The sequence below is a fragment of the Lynx rufus genome, unplaced genomic scaffold (genome assembly GCF_022079265.1).
Source record: "Lynx rufus isolate CCGP_SWC_20201006 ecotype Redwood Valley unplaced genomic scaffold, mLynRuf1.p SCAF_3, whole genome shotgun sequence".
Classification (NCBI taxonomy): domain Eukaryota; kingdom Metazoa; phylum Chordata; class Mammalia; order Carnivora; family Felidae; genus Lynx; species Lynx rufus.
Genome location: NW_025814845.1, coordinates 58,280,971 through 58,299,946, shown reverse-complemented (window position 1 = coordinate 58,299,946; position 18,976 = coordinate 58,280,971). Strand labels below are relative to the sequence as shown.

At 36.8% G+C, this 18,976-nt stretch overlaps 1 protein-coding gene across 2 annotated transcripts in view; it reads right to left on the bottom strand.

The window, feature by feature from the left end:
* Positions 1-18,976, bottom strand: part of USO1 (USO1 vesicle transport factor) — a 95,991-nt gene that overhangs the window by 32,934 nt on the left and 44,081 nt on the right. For both annotated transcript variants that reach the window (XM_047090793.1, XM_047090794.1), the window contains exons 5-8: positions 14,134-14,234; positions 13,628-13,730; positions 13,416-13,471; positions 10,378-10,498 (exon numbers count right to left, since the gene is read on the bottom strand). In XM_047090793.1, the coding sequence (XP_046946749.1) occupies positions 10,378-10,498; positions 13,416-13,471; positions 13,628-13,730; positions 14,134-14,234 (381 nt within the window). The remainder of the gene's footprint in view (positions 1-10,377; positions 10,499-13,415; positions 13,472-13,627; positions 13,731-14,133; positions 14,235-18,976) is intronic.

Below are 18,976 nucleotides of genomic sequence, written 5' to 3'. Positions count from 1 at the left end.
TTCCTTCTGAGATATAATATGCCAATATTTTCTTCCAGAGAAATTTTCCAGAGAAATTTTCAACATTAATGAAGCCCCACTTATCAATTTTCTCTTTCATGGATCATGCCTTTGGTATTGTATCTAAAAGTAAATTACTTACGTAATTTACAAATCCACCATGCTATTTGCACTAGTTATTAACTATTATTCATGTAACTTTAATTACAGCATATTGTTACAATTGTTCTATTTTATTATTAGTTGTTGTTGATCTCTTATTGTACCTGATTTATAAATTAAACATTATCATAGGTATGTATGCATAGCAGAAAACATAGTATACATAAGATTTGGCACTATCTGCGGTTTCAGGCATCCACTGGGCGTCCTGGAATGTATTCCCTATACATACGAGGGGACTATATAATAACAAAGCTATTTTTATAAAAACTAAGTTTAAGTCTTTGGCAAAACTTAATGAAAGCAAGTCATTAAGAACAGCTGTTGTTATATATGGGCAATACAAGTCTAAAAAGCAAGAAAAGTAACCGTAAAAACCCAGAAAGATCTTGCATTCCACTGTAAAGAAATAAAAAAGCAAATCCTACATGATGTATTATAGATATGATATATAAAACATGCAGAAAGATGGAAAAACTCCAATGAGTGGACCCATATTCAAAGAAAAGGTTTTGGCCCTAACTCAAAAGATCAGTATAGCAATGCATGTTAGAAAAAAATGTATTACATTGAACTTGAAATAAAATGTTTAATGTGCATATTTTAAGTCCTTTTAAAAATCTCTGATTTAACCAATCCTGATCTCTCCAAATTAGAGGCTTCCTCACCTCATACTGCTGAACCATGTGTATCCTCACCTCCTGGAGAGGAACCACTATATCTCTTACGAAGGACCATAAATCTCCATTAAATAAGATCTGCCACCAGAAGCATCTGAACGCTCTGGAGGAAACAGAATGTCAAAGCCCTCACTATAACTGGCAGCCTGCCCTCCACTGTGTGAAGGCCACCATCAGTTACAAGGAGCCACTGGAACTTATCTTAGCAATCCTAAAGACAAGCTAATTCTATGTTGCCTTAAAATCCCTGTTTTCCTTGGTCATCTCTGAAAATATGCACCTTGCTAATCACCTATGCTCTTTTATGTTCTCATTTTAAAATACTTTCTTTTCCTCTACTTAATCTCCTTTCAAACTCTTTTTTTTTTTAATTTTTTTTTTAACATTTATTTTATTTTTGAGACAGAGAGAGACAGAGCATGAACGGGGGAGGGGCAGAGAGAGAGGGAGACACAGAATCGGAAGCAGGCTCCAGGCTCTGAGCCATCAGCCCAGAGCCCGATGCGGGGCTCGAACTCACGGACCATGAGATCGTGACCTGAGCTGAAGTCGGACGCTTAACCGACTGAGCCACCCAGGCGCCCCTCAAACTCTTTTATATGTTACCTCCAACTCCCAAATATTAGTTAACAAAACCCTCAATCACTTCATGAAATGCTTTTTTCTTTAAAGAAGCTACCTTACCTTGTAACATTCTGAAGTGAAAGCAGATCATGCTCTCAATCCCATGTACCTCAGAGTCAGGATATGGATTCTGTGATCCTACTGGCCCAGTGTACTTTCCAGAGACCAAAGTTCCTCTACCCTCTCACAAAATCTCCCGTTCCTTTGAGGATCAGGCCACATGCCTATACCATCCATCTCTTACCATTCCTAATTGCATTTAAGTAAAAAAAAACGTGGTCACTACTCTTTGTTCACTGAAAACATCGCCAGCACCTTGCTCCAAATCTTCTTTCTCTACTTACTGCTGTCACTCTTGATTCCAAAGACAATCCATCTAATACCTGGACTTCTAAGTTCCTTGTCCTCATCTTCAGAGAGAATTCTCACTCCATTACTAAAACCTCCCATCTTTCCAGCTCAATATTCTCAACATATCTCTTCTATGACTTCCCTGAGACTTTCAACCCATCAATAAGTTTTTGAAACTCCCATTTTAGAAACCCCATCTTTACTTCCTTCCCTATCTAGCTTAGATTATATAGATCTTCCTTTCTTACACTCTACAGGTAATATACTAAGTTCTCTTGCCTTACTATCTTTTCATGGTACCTTCCTGGAAAAGACACAACCCTGTGAAAAACTAACTGCCTGGCTTTTTCTCTATCTTGCAACTCGGCAGCTGAGTACTGGAAGGGAGTGGGGGGATGCAATCACATAATCAAGCAGTCTGCAGTGCTATAAAATCCCAGTGAAAATCCTTAATGGCACCTTTATCCCTGACTGGAAATCTTCCTAATTTCAACAGTCAACTAGCTCTCCTACTTTCCAAAAGACTTTTTAACCTTCTCCATAATTCTCAACTGTGTCCTCCTCTTTCACTCTTAGCATATGACTCTGTCTTCAACTCAACACCCTACCCCCCTCCCCATCTTTACTTCTTCAAGTCTGAAAAAGGAGCTATATCTCTACCTGTGCCTTCCCCATTATGATGGAAGATGTGCTTCTCCTATCTTAAAAGCCAATTCCTGCCCTTGCTCTGGATTCCATTCCTTCTTCTTCTTCTTTTTTTTTTTGGTATTGTGTACCACTGATCATCCTCTCTCTCTCCTGTATCCTCCCTCTTTTCTACCTGCTTATGTTGGTTGTAGCCTCTCTTTTTCAAGAAAATACCCTCATAGATTAAAGAAGAATAATATGATAATCTCCATAGATATAAAAAAAATTCACTACAGTTTAAGATTCATTCATGATAAAAAAAAACTCTTAGCAAAAATCAAACTTAATGGTGAGACATCAGCATTCTCATTAAAGTCAGCAACATTCAACTGTACTAAAGATTCTAACTAGTGCAAGACAAAAAAGAAAGGTAGTGCAAGAACTGAAAAGGAAGAAAAACAATTACTGTTATTAGTAGAAAATAGGATCATCTGCACAGAAAGCCCAATTACAACTACTGGCTTAATAAGGTGGTTAGACACAAGATCAACAAAGAAAAATCAAGTAGTGATCAGTTTGAGAATGTAGTAGAAAAACATCCCATGCATATGGTTAAGAAAAACTGTAAGTAAGATGCCTAGAAATGAATCTAAAAAAACAAAAAAAGAAAAGGTGTAACATCCTTTTGCTCAAAATTATAAAACATGACTCAAAGACATAAAAGAAGATCTTTACAAATTAAGAGATAGACCTGGGTTCATGAATGGGAAAAATCAATTCAGTAGAGATGAAAATTCTCCTTAATCTCTAAGTCCAATATACTTCCAATCAAAATTCTGACAGAGGGCACCTGAATGGCTCAGTTGGTAGAGCATGTGACTCTTGATCTTGGGGTTGTGAGTTCAACCCCCACACTGGGTATAGATTTTACTTTAGGGGAAAAATTTTCCAACAGGGATTTTCATAGATCTTGACTAGCAAACAAGTTTCATTCAAATAAAAGAACAAAAGGAAAAGGCGTGCTAATTCTGAGAATTCAGAATTCATTCAGATGACCAAAATATATTTCTCAGATATACCTGGTCTTCAGCCACAGTTCCTGAAACCTCCTCAGGGTCATAAAGGTGAAATGGGTATCTTGCTATTAATGAAGGTGATTTGGGGATGTCACCCAAGGGTAGGGACTAGTTGCCAGGAAGAACAACCATGTGACTAGAGGGTTGGAATTTTCAGTACACTACCCCCCTGTGGCAACTCCCCCACCTCCAGGGAGGGGAGACAGGCTGGAGGTTGAATCAGCTAATGGCCAATGACTTAGTCAATTATGAATTTGTAATGAAGATTCCATAAAAATCCAAAAGCACAGTTTTTTCACTTCTTTTCAGAGAGCCTCCACACTTGGGAAAACTAATTGCTTCTATGCGTCACTGAGCTGGGCTCCAAGCTTTGTGAGAACAGAAGCTCCTTTCTTTGGGACCTCCCCCTATATATTTCTTCATATGGTTGTTAATTCATATCCTTTAACAAACCAGTAAACATAAAAAAAATAAGATAAAATAAACCAGTAAACATAAGTGTTTCCCTGCATTCTGTGAGGTGGGTCGGAAGCACAGGAAAACAGCCTAAGGCTTATGATTGGCATCTGAAGGGGGTTGTGGAGGGCAGCCTTGTAGGACTAAAGCCTAAACCTATGGAATCCGATGCTATCTCTGGGTAGAATCTGATACTATCTCTGGGTAGACAGTGTCAGAATTGAGTTGAATTCTCAAATACTCTGCTGGTATCTAACATTGGAATTGGATCTGGGAAGCTTAGGAGAGCCAAAATAAAAGGTTATTCCTATATTCTAATAGATAAGAGATTATTATGAGGTTTAGTAATTAAGAAAGTGTGGTTTTAGTATAGAGTGAGACAAAAGGACAAATGGAACAGAACAGAGAACTCAGAAGCAGACCTTCACACATATAGGTATTTGATTACAAATCTCAGACCATCTTTCAAATGCAAAATCCGTATTAATTAAATGCAGAAGATAAAATTGCAAAGCCTTTAGTAGAAGAAAATGTTGAAAACGCTCTTTACAACCTTGAGGTAGAGAGAAAAATTTTAAACAAGACACAAAAGCATAAACTATTTTTAAAAGCCAATATGGAGCACCTGGGCGGTTCAGTTGGTAAAGTGTCCAACTCTTGATTTTGGCTCAGGTCATAATCTCACGGTTTGTGAGACTAAGCCCCATGTCAGGCTGTGCACTGGGTGTGGAACCTGCTTGGGATTCTCTCTTTCCATCTCTCTCTGCCCCTCTCCCTCTCTCTCAAAAATAAATAAATATAATATATATATTTATATTTATATATTTATATATTATATTTATTTATATATAAACTTTATTTATTTATAAATATTTATATATTTATATTTTTATTTATTTATTTATTTATTTATTTATTTATTTATTTATTATAATAGGGCACTCTAGTTTAATTGTGTAACTTACATTTTGGACAACTAAAAGGGATCAAATGCAAGCAAGTTATAGATTACGTAAAAAAGAGGAGAAAGTAATCCTAGATCCAGAAAGTAAATCAGATGAATCTTGGTGGCTTCTCATAAATGTTATTCAAATAGGTTTTATTAAATTCTGATCAGATAATAAGAAGACACAGATCACTTGCTTTGGGGTCAGACCTATGTGGAATCAAATTCTGACTCCATATGTGAGAGACTTCATTTCCTCAACTACAAATCAGAGATGATAATAATACACCACAAAGTGATACAAGATTAAATAAGCTAGGGTTGCCTGGTTGGCTCAGCTGGTTGAGCATCCAACTTTGGCTCAGGTCATGAACTCACAGTTTGTGGGTTTGAGCCCCGTGTCGGGCTCTGTGCTGACAGCTCAGAGCCTGGAGTCTGCTTTGGATTCTGTGTGTCTCTCTCTTTCTCTGCTCCTCCCCTACTTGTGTTCTCTCTCTCTCTCTTTCTCTCTCTCTCTCTCTCTCAGAAATAAACATTAAAGAAAAAGATTAAATAAGCTAACTTATGTAAAGTACCTGGCTCATGGTTACCAAAATAACATTTTTTTTTTTCAACGTTTATTTATTTTTGGGACAGAGAGAGACAGAGCATGAACGGGGGAGGGGCAGAGAGAGAGGGAGACACAGAATCGGAAACAGGCTCCAGGCTCTGAGCCATCAGCCCAGAGCCTGACGCGGGGCTCGAACTCACGGACTGCGAAATCATGACCTGGCTGAAGTCGGACGCTTAACCGACTGCGCCACCCAGGCGCCCCCAAAATAACATTTTTTAAAAAAGCCAATATATGTGAGTAAAAATTTAAACTTTAATAGAAATAGTATAAATAGACTAGAAGAAGATAACTGAAACATGTATAATTAACAAAGGACTAGTATCCAGAATACATAAAGAACTCTCAGTAATCAACTGGAAAAGGAAAAATGATCTTATACTAACACGGGTAAGCAGGTAATTGAGACGGGTAAAAGACAAATCAACAAAAATGGATGGTGAATACACCATGAAAATATGCTTAATCTCATTAGTTTACAAAATGAAAAGTGAAAATCTGAGTGAGATACCATCTCACACCTATCAAACTGGCAAGCAAGGATTGACAAGAATGTGAATCTATACATAAGTAGACACAAAAGACCATTCGTGACAACAGTTTATATTAGCAAAGATAGATACAATCTGTCAATTCAATTAAAAAAATAGATCACAGAATATTTATACTACTGAATAATATACAGCACTTAAAATGAATAAACTAGAGTAACATGTATCAACATGGATAAATCTCAAAACATGTTGGATAAAAACAGCCAGTTGTAAAATTATACTCAGAAGGATACTTTTTATCTAGTTTGAGAACATGCAAAATAATGCTATATATTAACATACGATGTGCATGTGTATAGACTCACACAAACACATGTTAAAAGTATAAAAACACACTGGATGGAAAAACAAAATCAGAATAGTGTTATCTTAGAGAAGGAAGGCAGAGTAACAATGGTTATACAAAGGACTTAACTATCTCTTGTGTTTTATTTCTTTAAAAAAATAACCTAAAGCATATGTATAGCAAAATATAAACATTTAATAGAATTGGATGACATGTGTACAAGTGTTTGTTACACTATCTCTTACTGTTTTCTGTATTTTTGAAATATTTCATATGTCAAGAAAAAATTTAAGAGGATAAAAAACATTCCCTGTCAACCTCCAATTCCGTTTCACCTCTCTCCCCTGACTTCTCCAAATTCTTTGCATGAGTTTTCTCTATTCTATCTTCCCACATCTAATTCTAATTCTAATTCTGACACTGCAATATGGATTCTGAGGCAACCACTATACACAGCTGCTCTCCCCAACGTCATCAATGATGTCCATGTTCTACATCTCAAAGGTACATTTCTGCCCTTACCTTGTTTGACAACCCAGCAGCTTCTAACAATGCTACCCACTCCCTGGACCCTCTCTACAGCGGGTTTCCTCTTGTTTCTCAGCCTGTTTCTTCTCAGTCTCTTTTGCCAATACCTGCTCCTCTACCATCCCTTCACTATTAGTATAACTTAGGTTCTGCTTTAGCACTTCCCTTCTCATTCCTTACCCTGGCTGACTCATCTAATCTTTTATCTCATTTATCTTTGTTTCATCTATCATCATATTCTAGACACTCAAATCTTTTTTAAATTTTTTAAATTTTTTATTTTTGAGAGACAGAGAGAGTCAGGGTATGAGCAGGGGAGAGGTAGAGAGAGAGGGAGACACAGAATCCGAAGCAGGCTCCAGGCTCTGGGCTGTCAGCACAGAACCCAATGTGGGGCTTGAACCCATGAACCATGAGAAGTTGGACACTCAACCAGCTGAGCCCCCCAGGTGGCCCTAGACACTCAAATCTTTATATCCAGGCTGGCCCTCCCCTCCAGGGTAATATAGCCAACTGTCAACTACACTACCACTCTACTTGCTAATCCCAGTCCAGTCAATGCAAATAAACTAATTTTCTCCTCCAACCCTAGTGCTAGGTTTTTGGATCAACCTCTCCTTAAAAACAACTAAAAATGCTGAATTAAAAACAAAAAAAGCCTCAGGAGCAATGAAGAGTTAACAGTTTAGCAGGCTAACATTGATAAGAAAGTGAATATCTTAGTGAGGTAAGCAAGTATAAATACCTTTTGACTGGAAGTACATTTCACGACCTTAGAAAATATAAAACTTTCATTGTGACAAACTTACAGGGCAGAGGGAAAATAAATCAAAGCGAAGAGCATATACAAAGTGGGAAAGAAATCTAATATAAAACTCTCCACTAATAAGCTGAGACTTTAAATGGCTATATCCTCAGGGTGAGAACAACCAAAAGTTAACTAGTCCAGATAGATCTTGTATCCTGGGTTTGAATTGCCTGAGTGGTCTAGGAACTCTCAGACCTTAAACCTCGATTAAGGTGATCCCAGATAAATTGCACTCCCAGGGCCTGGCAGAAATGAGCATGTTTTCTCTAAAAGAAATTACCTCCATCCTAGGCTTCAAATTATTATGAATTAATTCTGTTAAGTAAAACACAACACATAATCAAAGATAATCATGGACCCAGAAAATATTATACAATGCATAAGAACCAAAGCAAAACAGAGCAAAAGTTCCAAATCCACAAAGACTTAAAAATATTGGGATTATCAGACAGAGACTATAAAATAATGGTTTCCTACATTCAAAGAAATAAAAGGTAAGTTGAAAATATCTGCAAAGAAAAGGAAATTATAAAAGAAAATTACACAGCAAGTTTGCTAAAGAACAAAACAGAACCTCTAGAAAAAAGAAATTAAAAATTCAACAGCCTGGCTGGTTCTGTTGCAAAAGCATGTGACTATTGCTTTTGGAGTTGAGTTTGAGCCCCATGTTGAGTGTAGAGATTACTTAAAAAAAATAATAAAATCTTAAAAAAATTCAACGGATGGATATTAACTAATCTTATATTTCACAGTATGTTAAGTCAAATCATGCTGTACACCTTAAACTGATAACAGTGTTGTAGGTAACTATGTTTCAATAAAAATGGGAGGGAAAATCTCTCAATAGACATGTTTAACAGCAGATTAAATACAAGTGAAGATAAGAGTCCCAATTGTTTATTTCTGCTTTTGTCATCAAAATAAAAAGCTTCTGCATAGTGAAAGAAACAATCAACAAAACTAAAAGGCAACCTACTGAATGGGAGAAGATATTTGCAAATGACATATCCGATAAGGGGTCAGTATCCAAAATAAAGAACTTATAAAACTCAATACCCAAAAAAATGAATAATCCAATTAAAAAAAGAGAAGACAGGAATAGGCATTTTTCCAAAGACATACAGATGGCTAACAGACACATGAAAAGATGCTCAACATCATTCACCATCAAGGGAATACAAATTAAAACTACCATGAGATATTAACTCACACCTGTCAGAATAGCTAAAAACAACACAAGAAACAATAGGTGTTGGTGAGGATACAGGGAAAGGGGAATCCTCCTACACTGTTGATGGGAATGAATAGTGGTGCAGACTCTCTGGAAAATAATACGGAAGTTCCTCAAAAAAGTTAAAAACAGAACTATCTTACAACCCAGCAATTGCACTCCTAGGTATTTACCCAAAGAATACAAAAATACTAATTCAAAAGGACACACACACCCCAAAGTTTACAGCAGCTTTATCTACTACAACAGTGAAACTACAGAAACAGCCAAAGTGTCTATCAACTGATGAATGGATAAAGGAGATATGGTATGCATGTATACATGTATGTATATATGTGTGTGTGTGTGTGTGTGTATGTGTATACACACACATATATACGTGCACGATGGAGTATTACTAAGCCATCAAAAAGAATGAAATCTTGCCATTTGCAACAATGTGGATGGAGGTAGACAGTATTATGCTAAGCACAATAAGTTAGAGAAAGACAAATATCATAGGACTACACTCAATTGTGGAATTTAAGAAACAAAACAAATGAGCACAGGAAAAAAACAGAGAGGCAAACCATGAAATGGACTCTTAACTATAGAGAACAAACTGGTCACCAGAAGGAAGATGGGTGGAGGGAGTGGGTGAAACAGGGGATGGGGATGAAGGAGTGCACTTGTGATAAGCACCAGGTGTTGTATGGAAGTGTTTGAATCACTAAACTGTACACCTGAAACTAATATTCAACTGTACATTAACTAGAATTTAAATAAAAACTTAAAAATAAATAAATAAATATAGGTGAAGAGAGTATTGATGAAACAGAAAACAGGTCAGAAGAAATAATCTGGGGGGGCGCCTGGGTGGCTCAGTTGGTTAAGCATCTGACTTCAGCTCAGGTCATGATCTCACAGTTTGGGGGTTCAAAGCCCATGTCGGGCTCATGCTGACAGCTCAGGGCCTGGAGTCTGCTTCAGATTCTGTGTCTCCCTCTCTCTCTGCCCTTCCCCCACTTGTGTTCTGTTTCTCTCTCTTTCAAAAATAAATAGACATTAAAAAAAAATTTTTTTTAAAGAAGAAATAATACAGAATAAAGATTGGAAAGACAAAAAGATGGAAAACACAAAAGAGAAAGTAAGACAGATAAAGTGAAAGCCAAATCAGATGACAGAGAATTGATTCTGAGTTTAGAAAGATAGGAGAAAATAGAGCAGTATTTGAAGAGAGAGAGAGCTGAAATTTGAAATGATGAAAGATATCACCTAGATTCCAGAAGCCTAACAAATATCAAATAGAAATAGGAAGAAATCCATACTCAACAAACCATAATGAAAGAAAGAATATAAAGTATGAGTTCTCATTTTTCCCTCTAATTGCATTCCCTAGAAGTTAACAATTTTGTGAGCACAAAAGGAATCTCTTTAAATCAATCTTCTCATACTATACCTCCATCACTGTTCCCCTCCTCTGTAATAATGTCCAGTAGTCTCTCAAAAGCATTTTCAAAAGCAACAATTTTCTGGATGGCTCCATTGCTTCTTGTTAGTGCCTGTAGTAGTAACACACCCTTATGGAGAAAAAAGATAACATGTTAAGTAGAGAACAATCTTTTTAAGACATGTAAAACCACAGAATTTTAGAAGTGCAGGAATTTCACAAGTCCAACTCTTTCACTTTATAGATAGGGAAAACAAGGACAGAGGTGAGCAAGATACCTCCCTAAGATTATAGATCTCAAAGAGACCGAGCCTAGACTGGAATCTATGTCTACCAATTCCTAATTCTTTTCACTGCACAACATAAACATACAATTCTTACACAGTCATCCATCTTTACTTAGCTTTAATTGTGGCATAAGAAAACTGGGCTTGATTATATGTCACAGGGATATCTCTGTATGTGCTTCACAATAGTAATGATATGAAATTGTGAATTCAAGAATATAAATTTACAGGGGCGCCTGAGTGGCTCAGTTGGTTAAGCATCTGACTTCCGCCCAGGTCTTCATCTCACGACTAGTGATTTGAGCCCTGCGTCAGGCTCTGTGCTGTCAGTGCAGAGCCGGCTTTGGATCCTCTGTCCTCCTCTCTCTCTGCCCTCCCCCACTGGTTCTCTTTCTCAGAATAAAATAAACTTTAATAAACAAAACAAGAATCTAGATGTTACAACAAAAATGTAACTTAATCCCTAATCGTAAAATTAATGAAAAACAACATAAACAGAGAATTTTATCTGTCTCAAATAAAAACCGGGGTGCCTGGGTGGCTCAGTCAGTTAAGCATCTGACTTCGGCTCAGGTCATGATCTCACGGTTTGTGGGTTCAAGCCCTGCATCAGGCTCTGTGCTGACAGCTCAGAGCCTGGAGTCTGCTTCAGATTCTGTGTCTCCCTCTCTCTGTTCCTCACCACCACCACCCCCACCCCCTGCTCAAAAATAAATAAACATTAAAAATTTTTTTTAAATCAATAAATAACAACTAAGAATAAAGGTAAAAGCAGGAAAAAAGAGTAGGGAATTAAAGGAAATCTTATATTTAAGGACCAAGCTAATGCAGTTATACACATACACACAAATTCTATTTGAAAATGAAAATAAATGGTAATGATATTAATAGTGATCCATGAAGAGAGGATTTCTATTAAATGGTTTATATGATGGGGTGCCTGACTGGCTCAGTCAGTGGAGCATGTGACTCTTGATCTCGGAATTGTAAGCTCGAGCCCCATGTTGGGTCTAGAGATTACATAAAACCAAAATATTTTTTAAAAAAGGGGCGGGGAGGAGGGGCCTGAGTGGCTCAGTTGGTTAAGTGTCTGACTTCAGCTCAGGTCATGATCTCACAGTTCGTGGGTTTGAGCCCCGCATCAGGCTCTGTGCTGACAGCTCAGAGCCTGAAGCCTGCTTCAGATTCTGTGTCTCCTTCTCTCTCTGCCTCTCCCCTACCCATGCTCTCTTAAAAATAAATAAACGTTAAAAAAAATTTAAAAAGGTTTCTATGGAATCATCATATTTATACTGAGGGCCGAAAGAAGAATAGAACAATAACATCAAGTTTAAGATGTATAGTAATATTTTAGTGAAAGAAAGACATTTCAAATTCCTAAGTAGATGGGTATAGATTTAAATAAGACAATTCTTGAAAGAGTAATAGAGATTTAAAAATGTACCTTTCATGAGTTACATAATTTCAGCCCTTATCATACTGCGTTGACATACATAACGCAAAATGTTAAATACAAAGCTAAAAACACTGTGTATATGGACTAGAAGTCAAGAGCACTTTACTTTTGTCTCTGCTTTGCCACTAACCGGTTGTGAAGCTAAGAGCAATCCAAATGGTATCTATTTGCTAGCACTTAGGATGAGAAAGGCACAGACCAGGTACCACTAATACACAGATGAACAGACATTATTAACAAATAACAAATCATTTGGTTTCCATGAGTCTTGGGCTTCTCAGTGTCAATATGGAGACTGAATTAGATTGATATGCTCTCCTAGCTCTAGACTTTAATTTTAAAAGATTTTTCCAATTGCTGTCTAAAGTATTACAGCTTAGGGGTGCCTGACTCGCTTAGTCAGTAGAGCATGAGGCTCCTGATCTCAGGATTGTAAGTGTGAGCCCCATGTTGGGTGTGGAGATTACTTACAGTCTTTAAAAAAATAAAAAAAAAAAAGTAAGGGCATCTAGGTGGCTCAGTCAGTTGAGTATCCGACTCTTGATTTTGACTCGGGTCATCATCTCACAGTTTCAGGGCTTAAGCCCCACGTTGGGCTCTGTGCTGACTGTGCTGAGCCTCCCTGGGATTTTCTCTCTCCCTCTCTCTCTCTCTCTCTGCTCCTCCCCCTCTTGTGCTCTCTTTGTCCCTCTCAAGAAGAGAATGGATAAACTTGAAAAAAAAAAAAGTATTACAGTCTTGACCAAGTTATAGATAACAACCACTGAAAAATGTTTAAGCAACAGCAACAACAAAAAAACACTACATCAATACAAAATATTCAAACATATATGCAAATAAATAAATCAGAATTGAAAATAACTCCAGAGCAAATCATGCTCTATAGTTAAATGATGATTACAAGGAAAATCCTTTGAAATGCATATTCAGTCAAATGAGGGTGAGGATTCCAAACACAAGGCTTTAAATTTACACAGTTAAATGTCTAGGGAGGTTTCCCTTACTCTTTCTGGAGGCAGAGTTTGGTGTCAATATAACTTTTGAGAAGAGGATGAAAGAAATCCTAAACTTGTGGAACACATAAATTTGCATACCAAAATCATCTAAGTCAAAATACTGGATAGGCAGGAAACAAAGAAATAACGTGGTCTTGTATACAACTTAAAAAGGTCTAAAAGATTGGCCAATACCCCAATTTTCCAAATCTAACTTACGACTCTAAAAGAGGATCAACAAAGATTTCACTTGCAAAGAAAAGAAAACAAGCTGCATATTCTTAGACTTCTTTTTTGAATTTAACTTACGTCATTACGTATAACTTCCCTGGAATCTGCTAATAAGTCCATCAATCTCGAAACACCTAGAACATATAATCATGTGAAAAATACGGGCAGATCAAAAATACAAATAGTGATTGAAATTATAAACCATTTATTAACACATCATTTCAGTCTCCCTCTTTAGGAACGATCCTCACTTTTAAATCAAAATTATGTAAGGAAGATGAGTCACTTACCCATGGGACTGACTAAAATGATTTGCTGCACCTGAGGCCCTAGCTGTTTTAAAAGAGAAGTAAGAAGCTTCACACCAGGCCAGCGGACATGGAAATCAAACTCCTGCAATTTAAGAATTTAAAATATTTAACATATGTAATTCACATTTTCAAGAAAAACATTTTTTTCAACTAACAGTGGTACCAAAAACAAACATAGTTTAGCAAACTTTAAAAAAGCAATGTAAGAAATAAAAAGCAATAAAAAGAAAATAGTTAATATAAATTGATTAAACTGTTCCTGACTCAGTAAAATAAAAATTGAAATAAGCAGACAGTATTTTAATAGATTATATAGTCCTTAAAACAATGCACATTAATCTCTTGCAATGATACAACAAATTTCACAACCTTGGAAAGGTATATATACGTTGCTTCATCAATAATACCCAAAAAGGCAAAAAAAAACACCCCAAAAAACCCCAAAACTTATTAAGATGACAAAAATAGCAAGATTCTTTATTTACCTCCAATAAAGATAATAGGAGAGTAACATTTTCCGGCTGCTTAATGAAAATTTCTGTAAACTGGCTTCCCAAATCTTCACTCTGTCTTGTGGAATTTTCTTCTGTAATATTCAAAGATAAAGTACTTCAATATGATGTTATGTTATTTTAAAGTATCCTTTTTGTTGAGGGAGCTAAGCAGAAATGACTTTTCTTGGAACAATGTGGCTGGTAGTGATATCACAATTATGCTGGAAAGATTATCTTTAAAATAACTTTCAATGTCATTTAAATGAATGTTACTTTTTAAATGCTTAAATATGATATTCAAAGAAAAGATATCTAAAATTTCACATCTTTTCAAAGATATTTTTAGATTAAACTTTTAATTACGATAGAGGGAGCTTAGTAGGGTGGTGGAAATATTCTATCTCAAATATGATAGTGACTACACTATTATATACATTTGCCAAAACACACAGGACTATACAACCACAAAGAGTAAATTTCACTGTGTATAAATTATACCTAAAAACCCCTCTCTCCCCAAAACATTATTGAACATACAGTCCTTGTTGACCGTTAGGTTACTGTGTTAAATAATTTAATTACAAAATTAAACCAATCACCTGTATATTTAATATACACACACGCACACACACACAGCACACACACACAAGAAAGTTATTTGGCAATAAAATCAGAATGTGACATCCAAATTTACATTTATTCTTTATTTTTTTTAATATATGAAATTTATTGTCAAATTGGTTTCCATACAACACCCAGTGCTCATCCCAAAAGATGCCCTCTTCAATGCCCATCACCTACCCTTCCTTCCCTCCCACCACCCCCCCCCCCCCCATCAACCCTCACTTTGTTCTCAGTTTTTAAGAGTCTCTTATGCTTTGGCTCTTTCCCACTCTAACCTCATTTTTTTTTCCTTCCCCTCCCCCATGGGTTTCTGTTAAGTTTCTCAGGATCCACATAAGAGTGAAACCATATGGTATCTGTCTTTCTCTGTATGGCTTATTTCACTTAGCATCACACTCTCCAGTTCCATCCACGTTGCTACAAAGGGCCGTATTTCATTCTTTCTCATTGCCACATAGTATTTCATTGTGCATATAAACCACAATTTCTTTATCCATTCATCAGTTGATGGACATTTAGGCTTTTTCCACAATTTGGCTATTGTTGAGAGTGCTGCTATAAACATTGGGGTACAAGTGCCCCTATGCATCAGTACTCCTGTATCCCTTGGGTAAATTCCTAGCACTGCAATTGCTGGGTCATAGGATAGATCTATTTTTAATTTTTTGAGAAACCTCCACACTGTTTTCCAGAGCAGCGGCACCAGTTTGCATTCCCACCAACAGTACAAGAGGGTTCCCGTTTCTCCACATCCTTTCCAGCATCTTTAGTCTCCTGATTTGTTCATTTTGGCCACTCTGACTGGTGTGAGGTGGTATCTGAGTGTGGTTTTGATTTGTATTTGCCTGATCAGGAGCGATGTTGAGCATCTTTTCATGTGCATGTTGGCCATCCAGATGTCTTCTTTAGAGAAGTGTCTATTCATGTTTTCTGCCCATTTCTTCCCTGGATTATTTGTTTTTTTGGGTGTGGAGTTTGGTAAGCTCTTTACAAATTTTGGATACTAGCCCTTTGTCCAATATGTCATCTGCAAGTATCTTTTCCCATTCCATTGATTGCCTTTTAGTTTTGTTGATTGTTTCCTTTGCTGTGCAGAAGCTTTTTATCTTCATGAGGTCCCAATGGTTCATTTTTGCTTTTAATTCCCTTGCCTTTGGCGATGTGTCAAGTAAGAAATTGCTGCGGCTGAGGTCAGAGAGGTCTTTTCCTGTTTTCTCCTCTAGGGTTTTGATGGTTTCCTGTCTCACATTCAGGTCCTTTATCCATTTTGAGTTTATTTTGGGGAATGGTGTAAGAAAATGGTCTAGTTTCATTCTTCTGCATGCTGCTGTCCAGTTCTCCCAGCACCATTTGTTAAAGAGACTGTCATTTTTCCATTGGATATTCTTTCCTGCTTTGTCTAAGATGAGTTGGCCATACTTTTGTGGGTCTAGTTCTGGGGTTTCTATTCTATTCCATTGGTCTATGTGTCTGTTTTTGTGCCAATACCATGCTGTCTTGATGATTACAGCTTTGTAGTAGAGGCTAAAGTCTGGGATTGTGATGCCTCCTGCTTTGGTCTTCTTCTTCAAAATTACTTTGGCTATTCAGGGCCTTTTGTGGTTCCATATGAATTTTAGGATTACTTATTCTAGCTTCGAGAATGCTGGTGCAATTTTGATTGGGATTGCATTGAATGTGTAGATAGCTTTGGGTAGTATTGACATTTTGACAATATTTATTCTTCCAACCGATGAGCACAGAATGCTTTTCCATTTCTTCTTCAATTTCCTTCATAAGCTTTCTGTAGTTTTCAGCATACAGATCTTGTACATCTTTGGTTAGATTTATTCCTAGGTATTTTATGCTTCTTGGTGCAATTGTCAATGGGATCAGTTTATTTGTCTTTCTGTTGCTTCATTATTAATGTATAAGAATGCAACTGATTTCTGTACATTGATTTTGTATCCTGCAACTTTGCTGAATTCATGTATCAGTTCTAGCAGACTTTTGGTGGAGTCTATTGGGTTCTCCATGTATAATATCACGTCATCTGCAAAAAGTGAAAGCTTGACTTCATCTTTGCCAATTTTGATGCCTTTGATTTCCTTTTGTTGTCTGATTGCTGATGCTAGGACTTCCAACACTATGTTAAACAACAGCAGTGAGAGTGGACATCCCTGTCGTGTTCCTGATCTCAGGGGGAAAGCTCTCAGTTTTTCCCCATTGAGGATGATATTAGCTGTGGGCTTTTCATAAATGGCTTTTATGATGTTTAAGTATGTTCCTTCTATCCCGACTTTCTCAAGGGTTTTTATTAAGAAAGGTTGCTGAATTTTGTCAAATGCTTTTTCTGCATCGATTGACAGGATCATATGGTTCTTATCTTTTCTTTTAGTAATGTGATGTATCACGTTGATTGATTTGCAAATGTTGAACCAGCCCTGCATCCCAGGAATGAATCCCACTCGGTCATGGTGAATAATTCTTTTTATAAGCTGTTGAATTCGATTTGCTAGTATCTTATTGAGAATTTTTGCATCTATATTCATCAGGGATATTGGCCTGTAGTTCTCTTTTTTTACTGGGTCTCTGTCTGCTTTAGGAATCAAAGTAATACTGGCTTCATAGAATGAGTCTGGAAGTTTTCCTTCCCTTTCTATTTTTTGGAATAGCTTGAGAAGGATAGGTATTATCTCTGCTTTAAATGTCTGGTAGAACTCCCCTGGGAAGCCATCTGGTCCTGGACTCTTATTTGTTGGGAGATTTTTGATGACCGATTCAATTTCTTCGCTGGTTATGGGTCTGTTCAAGCTTTCTATTTCCTCCTGACTGAGTTTTGGAAGTGTGTGGGTGTTTAGGAATTTGTCCATTTCTTCCAGGTTGTCCAGTTTGTTGGCATATAATTTTTCATAGTATTCCCTGATAATTGCTTGTATTTCTAAGGGATTGGTTGTAATAATTCCATTTTCATTCATGATTTTATCTATTTGGGTCATCTCCCTTTTCTTTTTGAGAAGCCTGGCTAGAGGTTTATCAATTTTGTTTATTTTTTCAAAAAACCAACTCTTGGTTTCGTTGATCTGCTCTACTGTTATTTTAGATTCTATATTGTTTATTTCTTCTCTGATCTTTATTATTTCTCTTCTTCTGCTGGATTTGGGGTGTCTTTGCTGCTCTGCTTCTAGTTCCTTTAGGTATGCTGTTAGATTTTGTATTTGGGATTTTTCTTGTTTCTTGAGATAGGCCTGGATTGCAATGTATTTTCCTCTCAGGACTGCCTTCACTGCATCCCAAAGCGTTTGAATTGTTGTATTTTCATTTTCATTTGTTTCCATATATTTTTTAATTTCTTCTCTAATTGCCTGGTTGACCCATTCATTTAGTAGGGTGCTCTTTAACCTCCATGCTTTTGGAGGTTTTCCAGACTTTTTCCTGTGGTTGATTTCAAGCTCCATCGCATTGTGGTCTGAAAGTACGCATGGTATGATCTCAATTCTTGTATACTTATGAAGGGCTGTTTTGTGACCCAGTATGTGATCTATCTTGGAGAATGTTCCATGTGCACTTGAGAAGAAAGTATATTCTGTTGCTTTGGGATGCAGAGTTCTAAATATATCTGTCAAGTCCATCTGATCCAATGTATCATTCAGGGTCCTTGTTTCTTTATTGACTGTGTGTAGATGATCTATCCATTGTTGTAAGTGGAGTGTTAAAGTCCCCTGCAATTACCACACTTTTATCAATAAGGTTGCTTATGTTTATAAGTAATTGTTTTATATATTTGGGGGCTCCCGTATTCGGCACATAGACATTTATAATTGTTAGCTCTTCCTGATGGATAGACCCTGTAATTATTATATAATGCCCTTCTTCATCTCTTGTTACAGCCTTTAATTTCAAGTCTAGTTTGTCTGATATAAGTATGGCTACTCCAGCTTTCTTTTGATTCCCAGTAGCATGATAAATAGTTCTCCATCCCCTCATTCTCATTCTGAAGGTGTCCTCAGGTCTAAAATGAGTCTCTTGTAGACAGCAAATAGATGGGTCTTGTTTTTTTATCCATTCTGATACCCTATGTCTTTTGGTTGGCGCATTTAGTCCATTTACATTCAGTGTTATTATAGAAAGATATGGGTTTAGAGTCATTGTGATGTCTGTATGTTTTATGCTTGTAGCGATGTCTCTGGTACTTTGTCTCACAGGATCCCCCTTAGGATCTCTTGTAGGG